General features: G+C 47.8%; 1 protein-coding gene across 2 annotated transcripts; it reads right to left on the bottom strand.

Moving 5' to 3' along the window:
• Positions 1 to 385: 385 nt before the first annotated feature.
• GPRC5A (G protein-coupled receptor class C group 5 member A) lies at positions 386 to 20,162 on the bottom strand. 2 transcript variants are annotated; one of them, XM_055085482.1, is made up of 4 exons: positions 19,907 to 20,162; positions 4,513 to 5,441; positions 1,678 to 1,736; positions 386 to 1,380 (listed from the first exon to the last, which is right to left on the bottom strand). In XM_055085482.1, exons 2-4 carry the CDS (start codon positions 5,432 to 5,434, stop codon positions 1,288 to 1,290), a joined length of 1,074 nt encoding a protein of 357 aa, XP_054941457.1. In that variant the 5' UTR covers positions 5,435 to 5,441; positions 19,907 to 20,162; the 3' UTR covers positions 386 to 1,287. The 2 variants fall into 2 exon arrangements, with proteins under 2 accessions (XP_054941457.1, XP_007125884.1); XM_007125822.4 differs by having other exon boundaries at positions 19,899 to 20,159.
• Positions 20,163 to 22,209: the final 2,047 nt, after the last annotated feature.

Raw genomic sequence — 22,209 nt, 5'->3', positions numbered from 1 at the left:
CCTTGTCTTTTCCGAGAGATGTTATGAACCAATTCTGTCAAATTAGGGATCTGGATTTATCCCCTCCTACAATTAAACCTCAGATGAAACGAGAAACTGCCTCTGAGGTCTCCTCTCTGTCTGACCCGGGCTGCCAAACCCCATCCTGAAGTTGCCACTCCTGTTTCCTGGAGCAAAACCTCAGGTCCGTGACCCTTCCCAGCCTCCCCCTCACCTTTGCCGCTCACCTCCAAAGCTGGGGAACACGCACTTGTCGTAGACGTAAGGAGGAGGAAAGAAAGGTCAGGTCCACACCCAGTGGGACTGAACCTTGAACTTCAGCTCCCACGTGAAGACGAGAGCAAGCCTGCGACTCTCCCCGTGTCCGGTGTCCGCCGCTCACACAGCCACAGCAACAGCCCAAGGGCTGCCACAACACCTTTATTGCATCTCCAGTGAAGAACGGTGAGTAACTTATTTTACAAGGAACACTCCCCCGTGAGCGGACAATACCCACTTCCAGAACGCAGGGGGTGAACACAGAGTACATCTATTTACAGAGTCTGAGGGGTGAGGGGATGGGAGAAGAATCAGTGCTTAGAGCACTGAGCAGAACTTAGAACCCAGTGCACACAGTCTCCTGGCACCGAGAAACTGGGCTTGTCCACGCTGGTGAGGGCTGGAGGGCGATCTCCCGGTGAAGCACAGGGCAGGGGGGTGAGTCTGGGAGTGAATTGGCGCCGGGGACCCTGGTTAGGCAGCATCACAGAGGTTAGCAAGTTTCGGGTGACTTTTAGCCTCTGCCATCCGGGCAGGAAGGGAGGTGTGGATAAGTTGGCTTCCAGTGTAGATGTGGGCGGGGTGATCTGAGAGACAGGCCTTTGCTGGTTTGCTCAGATTTGCAGCTCTGCTCTGAGCCAAGCGATTCTCACAGGATCAGCCCACAGTTGGAAAAGTTGGCTTCTGAGGCTGAATGAGCCAGTGTGTGGTCAGATGACCAGAGTCTGAGTCATGGGTAAAATGGCACGGATGGTTAAGGGCCGCCCTGAGTTGCCCGAGACTCCCACTCGAGAGAAGTAGCCTAACTATGGGACAAAGGGAACAACTACAGTGCTGCTGAGAACTGGGGTCCCGTAGGCCCTCATTAACCCCAGAACAGAAGCATCATGGCAGAAGGCTGCAGGGCGGCGAGGTCTTCCGGTGATGTTCTGTACAGCTTCCTGGGGAGACTCAGGACTCAGCCCACATCCCATGAACTCCCCGCCGGCTCTGCTGACTTGCTGTGTTCATCCCACCCTTCGGGACGTGTTAACTGACATCTTTCCTTCCTTCATAGTCACTGTAAGGGCTGACCCGAGTCTGGGCCCGCGGAATGGAGAAATCCTTTGGGGAGTTCCGATTCTGGAAAGAAAACACTCATATTGTTCAACCCACTCCACTTCCCGGCCATTTCCACAGGACTCTGCACTCCAACCTGGGCAGCAGTCTAACTTTCCTTCCCTTCCTCTAAGCCCTCCCCTGCCCTGCACTCCAGTCTCCTGTCCTAATCCCATGAGGCAGATTACAGGAAAGTAGACCCGCGATCCTTTCTAGGTGGCATCTAGGGGCCATCGGAATGGCAACATCATCTATTCCCAAAGGACAAATGCTCCTGGGGTGCTAACACTGCTGATGAGAAAAGGGAAAGAGCTCATTTACCTGCAGCTGGAAATGGGTGGAGTACGGGGCATAGAACGAGTCACCTGTCTCTTCAGTACCTGAAACAGACAATGCGGATTAGGTAAATGTCAGGGTTCCCTCCTTGACAGCCCCCACCTGTGCCCACCCCAGCTGAGTCATTTATAAAGCATGATGCTTTATCCCTTTAATTCTCTGTCTCCCTGGTAGATGGTCAGTTTCGTGTGGGAGGAAACTGCATCCTCAAGCCCAGGCACAGAGTCAGCCCAAAACTGGCTGAACAAATGAATAACTAGCCACGTATAATCACTAGGGAAATGCTTTCCAAAACCTCTCCAGAGCCCTCCTCACCCTAGGACCACTCCAAAAGCACATGTGACACCAGTCTTTTCCGACATCCATCTGGCTGGAGGTGTACCTGGAGAGAAACTCACTGGGAATTTACCCGCTTCCTTACCTGCCCAACCAGGGGGTGGAAAATGTCATGATTTTCTTTGTGAAGGGATAGAACCTGTGAGTAATTGTTTTCTATGTATTTAGGGGAAATCAGAGGGATTTTTCTTTTTTTTCGCCACACCACGCAGCATGCGGGATGTTAGTACCCCGACCAGGGATGGAAGCCATGCTCCCTGCAGTGGAAGTACCGAGTCCTAACCACTGGACCACCAGGGAAGTCCAAAATCAGAGGGATTTAAACTCAGGAACAGACAAGTAAACACATACGCTCATCATGAATACGATTTAGGGAATTCCCTGGCCGTCCAGTGGTTAGCACTCGGCACTTTCACTGTCAGGGCCTGGGTTCGATCCCTGGGGAGCTAAGATCCCACATGCCGCAGGGCATGGCTAAATAAATAAATAAATACAATGTAAAGCTATCCATTTATTTCCCACCAAATTTACCTGTTCAGTTTACTCAATAAATACCTAAACACCTTCTGTCTGTAAGATATTGTGAGGAATAGAAGGATTAATCAGGATGATTCCTGCCCTGAGGGTGCCGCTGGAGAGTCCGGAATATATGACAGCTACACAAATAACTATGCAATGAGACAGACTCTGATAAGATCATCTCAAAGGTCTAGAGTTAGGCAGGCGGAGCAAAGACTGAGGGAGACTGGGGAGACTTTCCCTCAGGCAGAGGACAGAGGCTCTCTGAGCCCAGACCCGCAGGCAGAAAATTGCAGGGACTTGGTTTGTTTGAACTGAGAGCACAGCTTCAGGAGTGGTGGGTTCGGGCTGTGAGAAGCCTCACCAAGGATTCGAGAAATGCAGTGGATGCTGGGGTGCCAGTGAGGCATGTGGGCAGGAAGGGGTGGTGGCCAGAGAAGTATTTTAGGGAGGGGAAGCTGGCAATGGCCAATGGAATGAAGGGAAAGAAGGATTAAAGGAAGGAAGACTAGGGACTTCCCTGGTGGTCCAGTGGGTAAGACTCCGAGCTCCCAATGCAGGGGGCCCAGGTTCCATCCCTGGTCAGGGAACTAGATCCCACATGCCGCAACTAAAGATCCCACGTGCCGCAACTAAGACCCTGCACAGCCTAAATAAATTAATTAATTAATAATAAGGGAAGGAAGACTAGTTAGGGACCAATAACACAGAGCCCAAGCGTGAGGTGACGGAGTGAGAGTGTCCCTTGGGAATGCACAGGAGGGGGTGGGGGGTAAAATATGCCCTCCGGCCCTCCCCCTCCCTTCACTCTTCCCAGTGCACAGGAGACGGACCAGGGCTGCAGAGAGAAACACCGGCAAGCTTTGCACTGAAGGCTTCAAGAGTAAAGAAATTTACTAGCTGGAGCTACGAACCTGGCCTTGGAGGTCCCTCACTCCTGTCCCATACCCACTCCCCTCCCCTGATTAGGCCCAGAGGCTGATGTAAACCCAAGAGATCAATGCATAGAGGCGTAGGAGCAAAAGCAGTTTCTGGCTATCAGTGCAGCCTGGCTGCTCAGGACTCCAGACAAGAGCAAAATTCCCTCCTGTGGGCCACAGACGGGCAATAAAATGTATCTCTTCAGGCTACATCGAAATCCTCAGTAAATTTATGGAGATTCCCACTGGTTTATGATAAAAGAAATTTCTCCCCACTCTGTGCTCTGTGGTCACTGCATGGCTGGGTTTTGTGCACTCAAATCTACAAAGGCTCCACATTTCTGGAAGGATTACCTAGTTGACATTGATAAAGAACACTATCTCACCCACTTGTCTCTGGGAATTTATCTAATCATTCTTTTTCCATTCCTTTGCTCCATCTTGTTTTGATTCAGAGAACTCTACACGGTATTGGGTAGAACATACTAGATAAAGACCACCAAGGCCAGCTTCTAGTTCTACTTGTCTCTAACTAGCTGGACGATTTTTTTCTTTTTTTAATTTTTATTCATTTATTTGTTTATTTTTTGGCTGCATTGGGTCTTCGTTGCTGCGCGCAGGCTTTCTCTAGTTGCAGCGAGTGGGGGCTACTCTTCACTGCGGTGTGCGGACTTATTGCGGTGGCTTCTCTTGTTGCGGAGCACGGGCTCTAGGTGCACGGGCTTCAGTAGTTACGGCACACGGGCTCTAGAGTGCAGGCTCAGTAGTTGTGACGCACGGGCTTGGTTGCTCCGCGGCACGTGGGATCTTCCCGGACCAGGGCTCGAACCCGTGTCCCCTGCATCGGCAGGCGGATTCTCAACCACTGTGCCACCAGGGAGGTCCCTCTAGCTGGATGATTTTAAGTAAGATCTGAGCCTTGGGTTCCTTATCTGTTCTATTGGGAGTATGACCTGATAATCTTGCATGTTCCTTACAGTAATGATATCTTATGATTCTCCCCCATTCTCCCACAAGGGATTCTCTACCCAGCCAGGCTCCGTACCTTGAGTGATTCCCTCTTGAGAATAAGCTATGTTCTCCACACCATAGCTCTGCTTCATGAGCTGAGGTTTACAGCAAGCATCCTCCACAGGGTAATCCATGGGGTTCCGTTGCTTTGTGAGCAGCTGAAGCTCAGGTGCACTATAAGCCAACAGGAAAACCCAGCCATTGGCCACCAAGGCTGAACTGAGGACGGTGTCATCCCACTGGGGGCCAGGAGTGGGAACAAAGAGCAGGGTGACCCACGCCACCCAGATGGCAATGGAGAGGAGCATAGTGAGGTAGATGTGGGCCCCGTGTCTCTTCCAGCCAGTGAAGGATCCCCGAAAGGTGCAAGAGGCCGTGAAGAAGGTCAGCGTCATCAGGAAGAAGACGTAGACGAGCAGCATGACGAAGTCCTCGTTGCGCCGAGGAGGAGAAAGCTCAGAGAAGACGTTGACATTGGTCCTGTTCATGGTGAGGACCACATACTCGATGGCGATGACATCCTGCACCAGGCTGAAGCCCAGGGCCAGGCCCAGCATCGCCAGCATGGAGAGGGGCTGCCTCCCTCGGACCAGCTTCGTCAGGTTGAAGGCGTGAACCAGGAGGCAGGAGAAGCAGAGGGCAAAGAGGATGCCGAAGAGGAAGAAGCGTGTGGGCCCCGTGCTGCCGTCGAGGCGGACGATGAAGGCGAAGGGGAGGCCGAAGAGCCCCAGCACGCCCAGGAGAAAGAGGAACTGGGTGGGGAGCATTTTGCGCCTGTTGGAGTCCTGCACCTTGCAGATGAAGACCAGGAGGGCGATCAGGAAGGCCACCGAGGTCACAGCGCCCGCCGCAGCCAAGGCCTCTAAGACGATGCCCCAGGCTGCCTTCTTATCGCAGAGCCTGTGGTACCTGGGGTCCAGGCCCGAGCGGCAACCATCAGGGGCAAGTGTGGCCATTCTCGTCCTGCAAGAAAGCGAAGTTGCAGGTGGGGGTGAATCTCCCCACAGACTCAGGCACAGAGGACCAAAAACGATTCAGAAACTATTTTGTACATTTAGCCGGGGGTTTGCCCCTGAACTTACAAGGTTAGATCAAGCTGCTAGCTGTTCTCCACCTCTCATGGCAAATTCTAAAGGCTGATGAAGGGAAGAAACAGTATCATACCTTCCTCCCCGCAATTTAACTATATTAATATTCACCCTGAAGCCAGAGGGCCCAGGGCTCTGATGAGGTGTTTCAGAGTCACATCTCAAAAAAATACGTCACAAATAACTTGCCAGGGCTCCTGATATGTTTGGCTAGTGTTTCCTTAGGAACTGGTGAACATGGAAATAGGTAACCATAACGTTAACACTTTGGGAATTTCCTGGCGGTCCAGTGGTTAGCACTCGGTGGTCTCACTGGGAGGGTCCGGGTTGGATCCCTGGTCAGGCGACTACGACCCCACAAGCAGGGCGGTGTGGCCAAAAAATGGAAAAAGTAAACACTTTAAACATCATTTGTCAGTCTCCAGTTTTTTTCCACCTTGGGCCCAGCCTCAGATATTCTTTGTAAGCACCCCATTCTCTCATGGACAAGAGGAGTTATCTGAACTGTAGGTTTCTCTGCGGAAGGCCAGCCTTCCCCTCTCAGCCACTGGGTCCTCTTCTTCAGCTCTGCTGTCACAGATTATTTTCCCTTCTTAATTAAGGTTCGTAAGGATGGCTCTGCTAATCCCGAAAAGCAGTGGAAGGGGTCTTCCCTGTCATAGCGTTGGCCACGCGTTGCGGCTTGTCGGATCTTAGCTCCCCAGCTAGGGCTCGAACCCATGCCCTCGGCAATGAAAGTGTGGAGTCCTAACCACTGGACCGCCAGGGAACTCCCCACAGTGAGCTCTTAATTAGCTACCAGTAAGGAGGGATGGCCTGGATGACACAAAAACAGGGGGTGACCCAACAAAAAATATTACCAATAACTAATGCTCATTTTTACTATGAATCAGAAACCCTTCTAATCACTTCTCATATGTATATTTATTAGTTTAATTTGATAGCAATCCTATAAGGTAAAAATGATTATCCCTATTTGACAGATGAGGAAACTGAGGCAGGGAGAGGTCGTTACTTACCCAACATCACACAGCCAGGAAATGACAGACGCAGGATTTGAATCCAGGTTATCTGGCTCTAGGTGAGGATCCCTGGTCTTAACTACTATAGGTGCTACCTCTCCAGGGAATTCTAATTGGCCTTAGAATGCAATCTGAGATATTCCCTCCCCCTTCTTTCCCTCATCAGATGCCCCGTAAACCAGCTATTTGTGATCCTAATTCTACTCTCTTAGTTCAGCCCCACGAAGGATAGGCGCTCCCAGGTGATAGATGATCCACAAAGCAGGTAATCTACTCACCCACTCAGGGATAATGAGAAATCGACTTGAGGTAGAGCAGCTTACTTCCTATACATCTGTCCTTAATCTCCCAGATCTGCTGCCTTTTTTCCTTCCACAACCTCCATGTCAATTTTAGACCCAGCTGATTTCCCAAACCCCATGAAATCGAATTCCTAGGGATTCAGGGCCCACGTGGGAAGATGAGTTGGGAAATGGGAAGGGAAAGGAGTTTGTATATTTCCTCAAAATGGATGATTCTCAAATTCCAAAGTCAGTGTCAGATAAGATGTTGAAATTCAGGACCTCTGTGGTTTTAACAGCTTCTCAACAAAACTATAATTTTTTTCTGAATTATATTACTGTTTATAAGTTTCTATGGCACGATTCTTTTTGATTTGTTGTATACTATTTATTCGTGCAATCTTTTTTTTTTTTTTTTGCTCTAGTTTTTCTTTTTCTGATAGGGTTGCTCACTCAACAGAGAAAACTTTTGAATTGACAGGAAGACAAATATTGGGGGGGCAGGGAGCGGGAGCAGAGTTAAAAGAAGGGAAGGCTCATTGAGACCCCCTCCTTAGAAAAGCACAAGTGAAAGCTCTTGGCCTCTCCTAGTGCCAAATTGGGAGAAAATGTGCATAAAGAAATCAGCAAGAAGAAGACAGCTAGGATTGAGAAGCAGGAAAAAGCAAAAAATATCCAGAGTCCTGCCTCTTTCCTTATAGCAGAAAAAACAGCTCAGATTTCTGCACCACATACCCATAAATGCTTATAAACAAGATTTCTTGGGCCCTTCACAGCACTGTAGGGGTGCTGTGATCAACCCAAGATGAAAAAGAACACCCTCCCCTCCCCTTCCATCCTGTCTCTTCAAAACCAAATCACAAAATATGACACAAATGAACTTATCCATGAAACAGAAACAGACTCACAGACATAAAGAACAGACTTGTGGTTGCCAAGGGGGAGGGGGTGGGGGAGGTATGGATTGGGAGTTTGGGTTAGCTGATGTAAACTATTATATGTAAAATGGATAAACAAGGTCCTACTGCATAACACAGGGAACTATATTCAATATCCTGTAATAAATCACAATGGAAAAGAATTCTTTTTAAAAAGATCAAGGACTTCCCTGGTGGCACCGTGGTTAAGAATCTGCCTGCCAATGCAGGGGACATGGGTTCGATCCCTGGTCCGGGAAGATCCCACATGCCGTGGAGCAACTAAGCCCGTGCGTCACAACTACTGAGCCTGCGCTCTAGAGCCCACAAGCCACAACTACTGAAACCTGTGCGCCTAGAGCCCGTGGTCCGCAACAAGAGAAACCCATGCACTGCAACGAAGACCCAACGCAGTCAAAAATAAATAAATAAATTTATTTTTTTTTAAAAAAGATCAAATCACAAGACGGAGCACAGCGAGGTGGGACACATAATGAGAAATTGCTGGCAGACTCTGCAGAGCAAACAAGCATCTTCCTCCAGGTAGACAGAATTCAAACACCTGCTTCCCTTAAAGGTGCAAAATATGGACTTCCCTGGTGGTCCAGTGGGTAAGACTCCACTCTCCCAATGCAGGGGTCCCGGGTTCAATCCCTGGTCGAAGAACTAGATCCCACATGCCACAACGGAGAGCGCACATGCGGCAACTAAGAGTTCCCATGCTGCCAACGAAGATCCCACGTGCTGCAACTAAGACCCGGCTCAGCCAAAATAAATAAATAAATTTAAAAATAATAATAATAAATAAATAAAGTTGCAAAATCACCTCTTCAGTTCAGTGAGATAGTTGTGTCCCAGCATTGTTTTATTCACATGGCCATTAGGAAAAAATTATATGTACATAATTTTATATATGCCATATAACACATACATACATATATGAATGACTATTATGTAGATGCAAGAATTTTATATGTGTGGTGTGTTCGAATAAAATAAGTCACTTAAAAGATTGATGGCTTAAATCCATCTTCCATACTTTGTAATGAAGTTTGCCTCTCCAAGCTTAACTTTTTTTTTTTTTTTGGCCACGCTGGATGGCATGCAGGATCTTAGTTCCCCGACCAGGGATCGAACTCGTGTACCCTGGAGCGGAAGCGTGAAGTCTTAACCACTGGACCTCCAGGGAAGTCCCTGCAAGCTTCACTTTGCAATATAGCCATTCATTCAACCAGCACCACTATGTGTCAATCATGTCAATCACTCTTCTAGATGCTCAACGGTAAAGGGGAAAGCAGACATCAGATATGATCCTTGCTGTAGGAGAAGAAATAGACAGATGGACGTAATCTGCCACCACGGCCACGACCTTCCTGTGGCCTTCCCTGGCCAGGGGTCTGTCACCTGCCGTCCACTCCAGGAAAATGACACCCTGGTCATCCCGACTGCATGCAGAGCACAGAGCAAAGAGTGGGTTACGTTCCACCTCCCCAGGGCAGCATGAGACCCAGGAAGGAACAAGAAAGGCAAATGCACTTCAGATACAGGCAACCCCTGACATACAAGGCCCCCCAAAGTCTGATACACTTCGCCCTGGGTGGAACCAGACAGGGAGGGGGGACACGCCCCCTTGTCTATGCTGAGGATGCAGAAGAGGAAGAGCTGGGTCTAATTCAAGGGCAGCGGCACAGGGGAAGGGACCAGGCTCCAGCATTCTCTTCATTCCCCACCTCCCCACCTCCCTCCCTCTCAGATTAATCATAAGGGCAGTGTCCAGCCGGAAAGGTATTTCTCTCACCTCCCTGCCCTGCCCTGGAAACTGCTCCTTCCTCACCCCTCAGGGCAGAGCTGTTTGTTGACAGGTAGTTGTTAGCATAATTACCTGATAATTATAAAGGACTCTGAACGTGATGACTGTCAGTCTTGAGAGACTGATGAGGTTTTCACCTAAAGGAAGTTTCTGGTGCTGCACAGAGGAATGCTAGGGCAGAGACTTCCTGCTCCCAACTTGGACCTCTAGGCCCCTCCCATCTGTGCAGCTGTGCAGGAAGGGTTTGTGTCTTGGGGCCTCCTGGTGCCCACAGACCAGGGTCCGACACTGTAAGCACAGAAGGTAAGGGGTCCCTGGAGAAAGAGAACCAGGCATGGCTTTCTTGACATAAGAGAAGCCATTTTTGGCCTAAGTTGTTTTGTGATCTAAGCCTGGTCACAGTGCTTGCCCTTGAACAGGTCTCAGAAATTAATGATCTTTTTTTTTTTTTAAGATTTTTTTTTTTTGATGTGGACCATTTTTTAAAAGTCTTTATTGCATTTGTTACAATATTGCTTCTGTTTTATGTCTTGGTTTTTTGGCCAGGAGGCATGTGGGATCTTAGCTCCCCGACCAGGTATCAAACCCGCACCCACTGTGTTGGAAGACGAAGTCTTAACCACTGGACCGTCAGGGAAGTCCCAGCAATTAATGATCTTAAGGGAACAAAAGAATGAAGAAATAAGCGACCGTGATCAGGCAAGAGAAGTACCAACAGCAAAGATCATCGATCAGTTGTAAAGACTCCTAGTTCTGCTCAAAGATTAGCCTGAAGCGCTCAACCACCAGATCAACTGGAGTCTAAGGGGTGATGGGGTTGACCTTTTCTGACCCTCATGACTTCAGTCAACAAAAGCTTGGACTCTGTCGACGCCCAAGCCCCTTCATGAATATGCATGGACCCTTAGCTTAAAACTTGCCCAATTTTGCCATTTGGGGAGACACTGCTTTGGGAGAGATCCCCTGTGTTCTCCTTACTTGCTGCAAGTAATAATAAATCCTTCCTTCTCCCTATCTTTGGCTTGGTTGTGTCTTTTGACTCAACACTCACCAAGAAGTGAATCCAGTTTTCCAAGTAACACCACGAGCAATTGACAGTGGGTATGTAGAGGAGAAGAACCCCACTTCCCCCAGTTTCACCTCCACCTCCCACCCCCAATCATGCAAGGGAGATGGAGAAACAGTCCCTGAATTACCTTTAAAACTCTTTTTTTAAACTAAAAATAGAACTACCATATGACCCAGCAATCCCACTACTGGGCATATACCCTGAGAAAACCATAATTCAAGAAGAGTCATGTACCACAGTGTTCATAAGGGTAAGCTGGGACGAAGTGAGAGATTGGCATGGACATATATACACTACCACATGTAAAATAGCTAGCTAGTGGGAAGCAGCCGCATAGCACAGGGAGATCAGCTCAGTTCTTTGTGACCACATAGAGGGGTGAGATAGGGAGGACGGGGGGAGGGAGACGCAAGAGGGAGGAGATATGGGAACATATGTATATGTATAGCTGATTCACTTTCTTATAAAGCAGAAACTATATAGCTGATTCACTTTGTTATAAAGCAGAAACTATATAGCTGATTCACTTTGTTATAAAGCAGAAACTAACACACCATTGTAAAGCAATTATACTCCAATAAAGATGTTAAAAAAAGAATAAATTTTACCAAGATAAAGATAAAAAAATAAAACATGAAAAAAAGATGTTAAAAAAACCACTTTTTTTAATGTTTGTTTTTATTATAGAAAATTTCAAGCATACTCAAAAATAAAGAGAATAGTATAATGAAGACCCATCATTTGGTTTCAAAACTTACCACTATTTGGCCAATTTTCCTTCATCTACCCCATCCCACTCACTAGATCATTTTTAATCTAGTGAGAAATCCCAGACATCATTCTATGCATAAATGCTTCAGTATGTATCTCTAAAAGATAAAACCCTTTTTAACTTAACCCCACTGTAAAAATTAACGATGACCCCTTTAATATCAAATATCCAGTTAGGGTTCATAGTTCTCAATTCTCTCAAACGTCTTTTTTAAAAACTTCTGAGTAAGTAAATTTTTATCTGAGTGACTATTTTTTTTTGGAATTATCCTTCCTAATTCACCTCTCAGCCCTCCTCCACCCTTTCCCCAGCATGACAGCGATTTCACAACGGGTCTGAAGTGTCCTAAGCACTTTGAATTTTGTCAGAGAGAAATCAAACTCACCAAACGCACTAACAAGCAGGTCTGCACTAAGAAGGCGCTGGGTCACATAGGGAATGGCCCAGATGAGCCACCAGGAAGGTGGCTGGGGACGAAGGACAGGGTTCTGAGAAGCTGAGGTCTTCCAGCAAGCAGGGTTTGAGGAAGAAAAGGGAAGCATCAGCATTTAGGATTAGAAACTGCCAGGAGCTAAAGCAACAGCCTCAGAGAAGAACCTCAGGGCTGGAGCAGGAGAAAATGAAATGAAACTGGTGGTCATATGGACATCGTATGACCAGAGTCATAACCAGAGTCAAGGGCAGACAGACCTATGGGAATTCCCTGGGGGTCCAGTGCTTAGGACTCTGCGCCGTCCCTGCCGTGGCCCGGGTTCAATCCCCGGTCGAGGAGCTAAGATCTCACGAGCTGCGAGGCACAGCAAAGACAAAAAAGGGCAGAGAGACCTAGGGTCCAACCAAGAAGGGACTTGCTCCTACAAAGACCCAACGGGGGCAGCCCTGGCCGCGGCTGGGCTCCTGTCTAAGTGACCCCAGGTCTCTTCTGGTAGCATGGATCCCGAGCAAGCAGAGCCAGTAAGCTGAGGGGTTTACTGGAATCCAGCCATTCACTCCCACTCAGTTCCCTGATTGACTAAATCCTGCACTCTGGAGGGAGATGGTGAGGTTTCAGCGTGTGCAGCCTCTGGCCTGAGACACGAGAAAGGACTTTGAGTCACGAGGGTGAGACCCTCTTCACTTACTACAGCAGCTGAGCCAACTACCGCCGTCCAATAATCCACCAACACCCACAACCAAGACCCTGATATCCCTCGGCGCTGCCTTAAGCCCTTTTCAGGTGAGCCAAGGCATGACAGAAAGGTTAAAAGAACAAAAACGAAGGAGGGAGGAAAGCGAGAGGGAAAGGAGAAAGAAGAACCAGAAGCCGGGGCTGAGGGGGAGGGGAGGACAAGGAAGGAGGGAGTCGCTGAGCTCAATTCCCAGCCCTGTGACTCCGCCCCTCTAGGAGAGAGGGGGTTTCAGCGGCCTCTGTGGGCGGACACCGTCTCCTGGAACCTCCATCCTCTCCAAAGCGGGGCTGGGTGCTGAACTAGGGGGTCTGAGCCCATGTCCCGTTCCTCTGTTCAGCCCTCTGGGGAACTCCTTGTAGACAATTTCCAAATCACTTTCTCCCTCCCCCTCATCCTCCTTCCTGCCCCGTTTCCTGTCATGAAAAGAATATGTTCCGCAAACTCCTAACCAAACCCCAGACCAGGGCTGGAGGTGAGGTTGAAGGGTCTGAGTACGGGCTGGGCTCAAGACGCAGGGTGAACGCTCACCTGCCAGACAGAGCCACAGGGGTGCTAGAGCAGGACTGGCCCTAGACTGGCCTTGACACACGGCATTGACTGCGATGCAGGGACAAACGCCAGCATGTGAAGGGTCTCTCAGCTTCTCCTTTGCAACCTCTGAGACTCCTCTTTCCCCAGAGAGGTGGGGAGGTGTCTGGAGTTACTTACGTCCAGACCTAGGAGGTCGCCTAGCTGACTGTATGCGGCGCACCCCGGATTATCTGAGCAGGAATTACCCGCGACCCTGAATCTTGCCCAGAGTTGATCTTATGTTCCTCCTTATGAGATCTATCTCCTTCTGTCATCTAAAAAGAAGAAGACGACACATGTATAACAGATTCACTTTGCTGTACACCTGAATCTAACACAACATTGTAAATCAACTCTATCTAATAAAAAATATTTTTAATAAAAATAAATAAAAAGAAGAGGACGATACTGACCTCTTAGGACAACTGCCTGGGGAATGATATCAAATAACTCAAGTGTTGGTTAAAGTTGGGCCTTCACACCATCCCAAGCCAGGCAAATTGGCAATTTTCTAGCATTTTAATTTTCTCTCTATTCTTGGAATTGCCACATTCAATCAGTAGTGATAACAATAGTCACAATATAAGTATGATTAAAACTAATGACAACTACTGTCACATATTGAGTCCTCTTATGAGCCAGGCTCGATGTTGAGTGTTTATGTTTTTCTATGCGTGTTCACTCATTTACATGCTTTTACATCTATTTTCTTATTTAATATTCCTACAACCCATTGTATACGTGATAAGACTGACTAATCTTAGAGAGATGAAGTTACACATCCAGTGTGATTAGTTAGGAAGAATATCCCTTTATGAACAGTCTTAATTAGAATTTAATCTTTTGTTTCATCTCTAAATCACTATTATGCTCTCTGAAGCTTTTCTCCCTGACTCCAGCTTCACTCTATTTTTTTTTTTTTTTGAAATTGAAGTATAGTTGATTTACAATGCTGTGTTAGGTCCTGGTGTACAGCAAAGTGATTCAGTTATACATGTGTATATATTCTTTTTCATATTCTTTTCCATTATGGTTTATTACCGGATATTGAATAGAGTTCCCTGTGCTATACAATAGGACCTTGTTGTTTATCCATTCTCTGCATAATAGTTTGCATCTGCTAACCCCAAACTTCCAATCCATCCCTCCCTTACACCCCTCCCCTTGGCAACCACAAGTCTGTTCAAGCCTCTCTCTATTTAAACCACATCTGGGCTTCCCTGGTGGCGCAGTGGTTGCGCGTCCGCCTGCCGATGCAGGGGAACCGGGTTCGCGCCCCGGTCCGGGAGGATCCCACATGCCGCGGAGCGGCTGGGCCCGTGAGCCATGGCCGCTGGGCCTGCGCGTCCGGAGCCTGTGCTCCGCAACGGGAGGGGCCGCAGCAGAGGGAGGCCCGCATACCACAAAAAAAATAAATAAAAAATAAATAAATAAATAAACCACATCCAAGAAGTCTCCAAAATAAGCAATCCTGCATTTGGTCAATCTCCCTTCATTTGCTGTGTTAAGTGTACAAATCATGCAGACCCGCAGACAGAAAGTGTGGCCGCTGCCCCTAGGAGCACCAAAAGAGTCACACTGACATACAAATAAGGGTTGCAGAGTGTGCAGGGAATGCTGAGGGCACACGGAAAACAGTGACCCACTCTACCTAAAGCGGTAAAAAAAAAAAAAAAAAAAAAAAGGCTTTAGGGAGGAGACCGGGGGGACATGAGGCCTGAAAGATGGGCAGGGAATGGTGGGAGATTTTTAAGAAGGTAGAACCAAATGGAGCTTAGAAATACAGGCTCGTGGGGAGAGATACCCAGTTTAACTATGTTAAATCTAAGATGAATTGGGGGGACTTCCCTGGCAGTTCAGTGGTTAAGACTCCACGCTTCCACCACAGCGGGTACGGGTTCGATCCCTGGTCGGGGAACTAAGATCTTTTTTTTATTGGAGTATAGTTGATTTACAATGTTGGGTTAGTTTCAGGTGTACAGCAAAGTGATTCAGTTATACATATACATATATTCATTCTTTTCTAGATTCTCTTCTCATATAGGTTATCACAGAGTATCGAGTAGAGTTCCCTGTGCCACACAGTAGGTCCTTGTTGGTTATCTATCTCATATATAGTGGGGTGTGTGTGTGTGTTCATGCCAGATTATGCCCTCTTTTTACAGTGGAGGAAACAGAGGAACAGAAATATTAAATAACTTGCCCAAGATCACCTGGCTCTTAGAAGCCAGGCTCCTGGGAGTTCCCTGGTGGCCCAGGGGTTAGGACTCAGCACTTTCACCGCCATGGCCCGGGTTCAATCCCTGGTCAGGGAACTGAGATCCCGCAAGCCGAGTGGCGCAGCCAAAAAAAATTTTAAATAAAAAATAAATAAAAGCCAGGCTCCACGACACCAGATTGTGCTGACCCTGCGTGCTTGAACATGTGAGTCTGAGGCTCAGGAGAGGTTTGGGCTATGAGCACAGATCTGGGGATCACGGGCTCATAGCAGGTATCGGAAGGCTTTGGAGGAGACCAGATCACACAGGGAGCATGCACTGCAGCTAGAGAGCCAAGGACGGAACCCTGGGCCACCGTCTCATGGAAGCAGGAGTCAGCAAAGGTTGTTCAAAAGAAATTGCCAGGGTTAGTACAAGAAATAAGCCCGGCTGGTTTCCTAGAAGTCAAGGAGCAAGTTTCCCAAAGAGTGGTTGACGGAGTTAAATGCTACAAGGGCAGCAAAGAAGAGAAGGCGTGGGAAGGAATCTTTGGGTTTAGCAATTTAAAAGCATATCAAAAGAAAAATAAATAAATAATTCAAAGCATATCAGCTCCTTTTTGTCTGTTATAACAGATTCAGCCTCAATGTGAGCTTCAAGCTTTTCTCCAACTGGTCCTCCCACCCACTTTTTCCTGGTTTCCTAACTCCCCTCCCCACATCTATGCAAGGTAAGCAAAACCTCCCAAGAGTATTTTCTCTCTGGAAGGGAACTGGGGCTCATCTAAGACCCTCTCTTACAAAGTCACTCTTTGCCTCATCACATGCATTATTCTCCCTGCCAGAAAGACCCTTCTCCTAGTCACAATTCATGTACCATGTTTCTTAGAAACTTGACCCAAGCTTACCACTACCTTGAGGGTTTTTTAATTATTAGCCCCATCTCATTCTAAATTTGTAGATCTCTTCATAGTTTTTACAATTAAGTATTTCTCGGTGCTCAAGTTTTTCCATATATATGTCATATATTATACATTAATAGCAGTGCTAACTCGCCCATCAGATAACAAGCTTCTTAAGGAAATAGAGCAAGTCTTCTATTTGTTGGTATTTTCCTATGTGCTCTGCACAGTGGTTGCTGAGCAAATGTTTTGGACTAAAACTGAGCGTGAATATAACTCAAAGCAAGTTATTCATTAGCAAGTGTGAGTAATGGGGAGGAAGACTTTGGGGAGCTGAATATGCGCCGATGCTAATCCTTATGTTTTTATCTAGGCTGAGCTCTAAGACGAGGGTGGAGTCCCACAGAAATTCCTCTGCCCTAGGTGAAGGATTAGCTGTAAATGGAAAGTGTCTACAGGGAAATCTCCAGGATCCCCTCTTCTGGGTAAGCCATCTGGATTCTGATGACATAAAAGTGATGCATCGTGGCAACAACTTATGAATAACATCTGAATAACATCACTGAGTTGAATTTCTGTGTAGTAACTGGGAGAAAATAAATCATCATTCCACCACAGGCAGATCTAAACAAGTATAACAACAGTGTTCATCCCAAGTTATTCACTTTTGGAGGTATTACCATCTTCCTCTGTTCTAAACAATGCATGTGAACTTTAGATAAATTACTGAAATATAAAACAAAATACTGGAAATCTCCTTTTTCAACTTAAGATTTTGAGTGAAACTACTAAATCTCTTAGGCCCAGAATTGTAAGATATGAAATTTCCAGGAAATAGGTGGATAAAGTGGAGGCCTCTACTGGTATACCGTTTCAAAGCTCTCAAAGACACCTTCTTTCAAGTATTTTATTTCAACATATGAAGGTAACATATTTATGTTCCCAAGCTAAACTTATCTCTCCTTACAAGCCTTTATTTCTAAACCCTGAGAATGGTACTACCATACACTCAGTGTATCTAAAAATACAATATAGACTATCTAATGTGGGGGAAGATTGAGAGAGCAGACCACATGGCCAAAAATTAGATGACAATAGCAAGCAACTATTATTACAATAAATGTAAATGGTAATTTTTTATTTTGAAAAGACTAAATTAAACCATATTATACCTATAAGAACCTCACCTAAAACAACGAGATTCAGAAAAGTTGAAAGCAAAAGAAAGGAAAAAATGAAAATAAGTGCAGAAAAAAGCAGCAATAACAGATATGTTTATTTAGCAAGTATTATGTATCAGGTACAAAGTTAAATAATAGCTTGCTCAAGGTAAGAAAATTAAGTAAGAGTTGAGTTATTAATATCACACAAAGTTTAGTCAAGACAAAAAGCTATTATATTGACCTAAAAGCTTTTTTTATAATAATTAAGAATACTCCATATTGAAGATACAGCCATGGTAAACTTTTTATGCACCAAAATATAATATAGCACCAAAATACCTAAAACAAAAGCTACCAGAAATACAAGGAGAAATCAAAAGAAATACTATAGTTACAGAGACTTTAATACTTTTTTATCAGTCTTCAGCAGATGAAATAGAAAAAGCAAATAGTAATATGGTAAATTTTTATAAATGTTCTATGGATCCTTTGATATGCCCTATCTTCATATTTTATTAGATCTCTACTATTAATCATGTAATTCAGATCCTCTATATCTGTGATCAGCAAACATTTTTTGTAAAGGACCAGATAATAAGGAACTTAGAAAATGGCTTTGCAGGCCATTAGTTGCAGCTGAGAGCAGTCATAGATGATACATAGACAATGAGCATAACTGAGTTCCAATAAAACTTTATTTACAAAAACAGACTGTGGGAAGTGTTTAGTCAGGAAATGTAGTTTACCAGCCCTCTCCATATGATTTCTTTTATTGAAGTGGTCATGGAATGTTTACAAAAACAGCATACTCTAGACCACACCAAAAACAAAAGTCTGAAATAAGAAATACAGGAATGTACCTAATGCACAGAAATGTATATAATCTGACCACAGGCAATAAAAATAGGAATATAAGTAGAAGCAAAAACACCAAACTACTCAGAAAATTTGAGACTCCTCAAGCAAAATTATTATTCGATTCATTGTTTTTAAAGGTCCTATCATGCCAACACATCATTTCCTGCCCATTTCCTCAGCTCAGTCCGTGGATTTTTAAATAGCAGTGGACCTGAAGACCAACCCCCAGAATGAGAATAAAATCACAGTCAGAACTTCTTCACGCCCTCTTACCTTCAATTCCCACTAAGGAGTGGAATACAAAGAAGCAGACTCCAATGAGGACGCCCAAAGAGACACATACAGATAGAGAAGGGCTAGAATCTCAGCCCTGGGAAGGAGCTGGGGGCCTTTCCAAGACCCCTTAGGAGGAACTCAAGGCCCAGCCCAGGCCTCCTCACAGCTACATGGCCTGCAGAGCTGGGATGAGAAATCAGGCTTCCTGACTCAAGGCTAAGAGCACTTCCCAAGGAATGTTAGCTCCTTCTGAGTTCCGATCATTCCCATCTGCCCTTGGAGCACCCGCCTACCTCTCCACACCCCAGAGAAGCCTCTTTCCTGGGTGACACCTCTGCGGACCCTCCTCCCTCCCCCCTCCCCCATTTCTTCCCTCTCCTAGGAGAAGCCAGCACACGGACCGGAGGGCGGAGTTCTGACCCCCCCATCCTCACCCCTCCCCAGGCCCTCAAGTATCCCCCTTCAGGAATGAGCCCACAGGCCTGGCTGACTCAACCAAACCTTTCCACAGGTGTGGCGTTTACAAAACCCTCAGAGGCAAACATCAGTCTGGAAAGAAGTCAGGAATGGAAAGTCCTTCAAATTCCTTGAACCTGAGCTGCTTCCCCTTCCTTCCCCCATGGACGTTTAAGGGACCATCTTGGACAGTTTGGGCCCATTGCCGAGTCCCATCTGGTTGGTGCCTGAAGGTGGGCTATTACTGTACATTCAAATGGACATTCAGCCCAGGGATCCAGAGCAACTCAAGGGACAGCAGAGGAGGGAATGCTGCAGAGCTGAGGGCCACACTCACGTCAAGAGAAGGGACGGCTTCTAGAAGCTACTTCCCAAAGTTCAGAAGGGCACACTTGTCGTGGAAGGACAAAATAAATGGACACTTTACAGTACCTGGGTAAAGTAGCAGTGGTCGCCATCTCCTTCCTGCCCACCCACGCAAGGCCCTGCCACTCCTCTAAGATCTTCCTCCTTCTTTTCTCTTCCCCTAGACTGACCCTAGAACTGCTCACCTGCCTGGCCAGGATTCCACCTGCTCAGTTTGTTCAATGTGTCTGAGCAGAAACTATTTATGCGGAGTATCTTTTTGCTCTCTGCCGCTTAGCCTGGGAAGCCCGGGATGGGGCGGTGGGACCTGAATTGAATTAAACTACAGGAATTCCTTTCCTGGGATTGTTTTTTTGCTCCGAGCCAGCTGCAGTCCATTACCAGGGTTTCTTTCCTCTTGTATCCCCCCTCCTAGCTCCGCTCTGCCCCCACGCCCGCGCGTCCCCCGCGGAGGATTTCAATCCCGAGGCCGGGCGCGCTCTGTGCTCAGTGCGCCTCACTTACCCTGGTACCTTGGCTTTGGCGAGGGAACTTGGCGCTGCTTCGCGCGCACAGAGGCAGCTCCGGGGCCCCTCGGTGCTAGCGGAGCCCGCGGGCAGCAGTCCCGCGCTCCCGGCGCGGAGCAGTTATAAAGGCGGCTGTCGCCGGCGGAAGGAGGGAGAGAAGGGGTGAGCGGAGGCACGACGGGCGGGGAGGGTCCGGGTGGGGTGGGGCAGAGGACACGCCTATTCCAGTTCCACGGCACCGCGCGCTGTTATGAAAATAAAGTCCCCGTGCCAGGGAATGAGCCAAAAGCCGCCTGACGTCAGCGGCACAGCCACCCTTGAAATAGGTGGTGGTGGTGATGGGAGGGGCCACCCAAGGCACCCAACCCGCCCCACCCGGCGCGTCAGCAGCTCAGGACGTCCCAGGGCGGGGGGGACGGTAAAGAAAGGAGTCAGAGGGGACTGCTCGGTATCCGTCCTGGCAGCCGTCACCTCCAGGAGGGAGCCACACCTGCCCTTGCTCCGGGCACTGCTGTGCGCCCAGGGCAAGGGCTAGACAGCTAGCAGTGCCTGAGTGATTCCTGGGTCCTGGGACCCCTGGGAAGCTAGGCCCGGGACAGGGGGAGCTGGCCACCCTCTCGGACCTCCTCAGCCAAGGCAGGTGAAGCCAAGGAAAGCCGCCTTCTTGGGCCCAGAGTCAGCTCTGCAATGCCGCCGGTCAGAGCTCTCCCCAGACGGCACCGTGAAGGCTGCCCCAGCGCGGAGAGATGGGGAGATGTTTCCCTCTCTACTTTCCTACCTCTCTTAAAGCCTTGACGATGCAGGTGGAGGAGAATGTGGATGCCGGATAAAATTATGAAATAAAGGAATTTGCCTTGGTGTCTGGTTCCCCCTCCCTCGGCTGCCCACTCCTTGGCCATGAGCAAGCCAGTGCCACTGAAACCTGTCTTTATTGACTTGTCAAACAATCCCTGAGTCGCTGCCTCCTGGGTGCTGGCCTCAGGCAAGGCTCTACCCCGCTGCCTGGCAGGAGGGCGCTGTGTGCTTTTAAGGTGCTGTTTAGCTAGCACACTGGTCAGCTCACCTGGGATACTATGCACATGATGAACGGGGAAGGCCTAGGGCTCCCCGGCTTTCTCCTCACGTCTCCGCAGACCCCAAGTTTCCAGTCTCTTTAAAGGTGACTTTTTGGAGACAGTGCCTCCACCTTTGGTAGGTTTTTATTTCTCTCTCTCAAGAAACCACAGCCAATGTCTTGAGTCCTGGAACACTTCCCTTGAGGCCTGCAGCTCAAGTCCACGGGCTCCTCTCCCAGGCTCCCAGGCGTGCGTGTGCGTGTGCGTGTACGTGTGCGTGTGCGTGTGTGTGTGTGCTTGTCAGGGACTGGAAATGACGGTGCTTTTTAGTGTGTACCATCTGCTAAATCAGGTCTCCTCTGTTGACCGCAGTTTTCTCATCTGTTGAAGGAGGAAGTTGAACTAGTTCAGCCTTGTCCCATAGATATGTCATTCAAGCCACGAAGGTCAGCTACATGTGTAATTTAAACTTTCTAGCAGCCACATTAAAAGAAATAAAAAGAAACAGGAGGAATTAACTTTAATGATGTATTTTATGTAACCCGAGACCCCAGACATTATCATTTCAACATGTAATCAATATTTTTAAAAATATTAATGAGCTACTTGACATTCTTTTTTTTTCAAACTACATCCTCAAACGCCCAGTATGTGTTTTATGCTTCCAGCCCTGACCAGATTGGACCAGCCACAGTTCAAGTGCCCAAAAGCCCTGGACCAGCCGTTTCTGAGGGCTCTTCGGGCACTGGCATTTTAGGGTCTGGATCACCAAGGCTAGGGTGAGGTTCATGACATCAAGAAAAAGATGTCAAATCGGAGGAGGGGGTGAAAGCAGAGGGCTCGTCACTTTGGGGATTTGCCCCACGTCCCCTACCTCCGACGAGGTCCACAAGAAACTCGGCAAACCCTAATGAGAAAGGGGCGCATGTGTTAGTTTGTTTGTTTTGCGGTACGCGGGCCTCTCACTGCTGTGGCCTCTCCCGTTGCGGAGCACAGGCTCCGGACGCGCAGGCTCAGCGGCCATGGCTCACGGGCCCAGCCGCTCCGTGGCATGTGGGATCCTCCCGGACCGGGGCACGAACCCGTGTCCCCTGCATCGGCAGGCGGACTCAACCACTGCGCCACCAGGGAAGCCCAGGGGCACATCTGTTTTGTTCTTCCTACGGCTCCTCCTTCTCTAGTGCCGGCTGGCTGGCTGGCTGGCGGGTCCAGGGCTGCGTGCAGGAGAGCTCTGTGGGGATGGATGCCTGTCTT

The sequence above is a fragment of the Physeter macrocephalus genome, chromosome 6, assembly GCF_002837175.3.
Source record: "Physeter macrocephalus isolate SW-GA chromosome 6, ASM283717v5, whole genome shotgun sequence".
NCBI classification, from domain to species: domain Eukaryota; kingdom Metazoa; phylum Chordata; class Mammalia; order Artiodactyla; family Physeteridae; genus Physeter; species Physeter macrocephalus.
The sequence above is the reverse complement of the archived record's forward strand: the minus strand, read 5'-3'. Positions and strand labels throughout refer to the sequence as shown.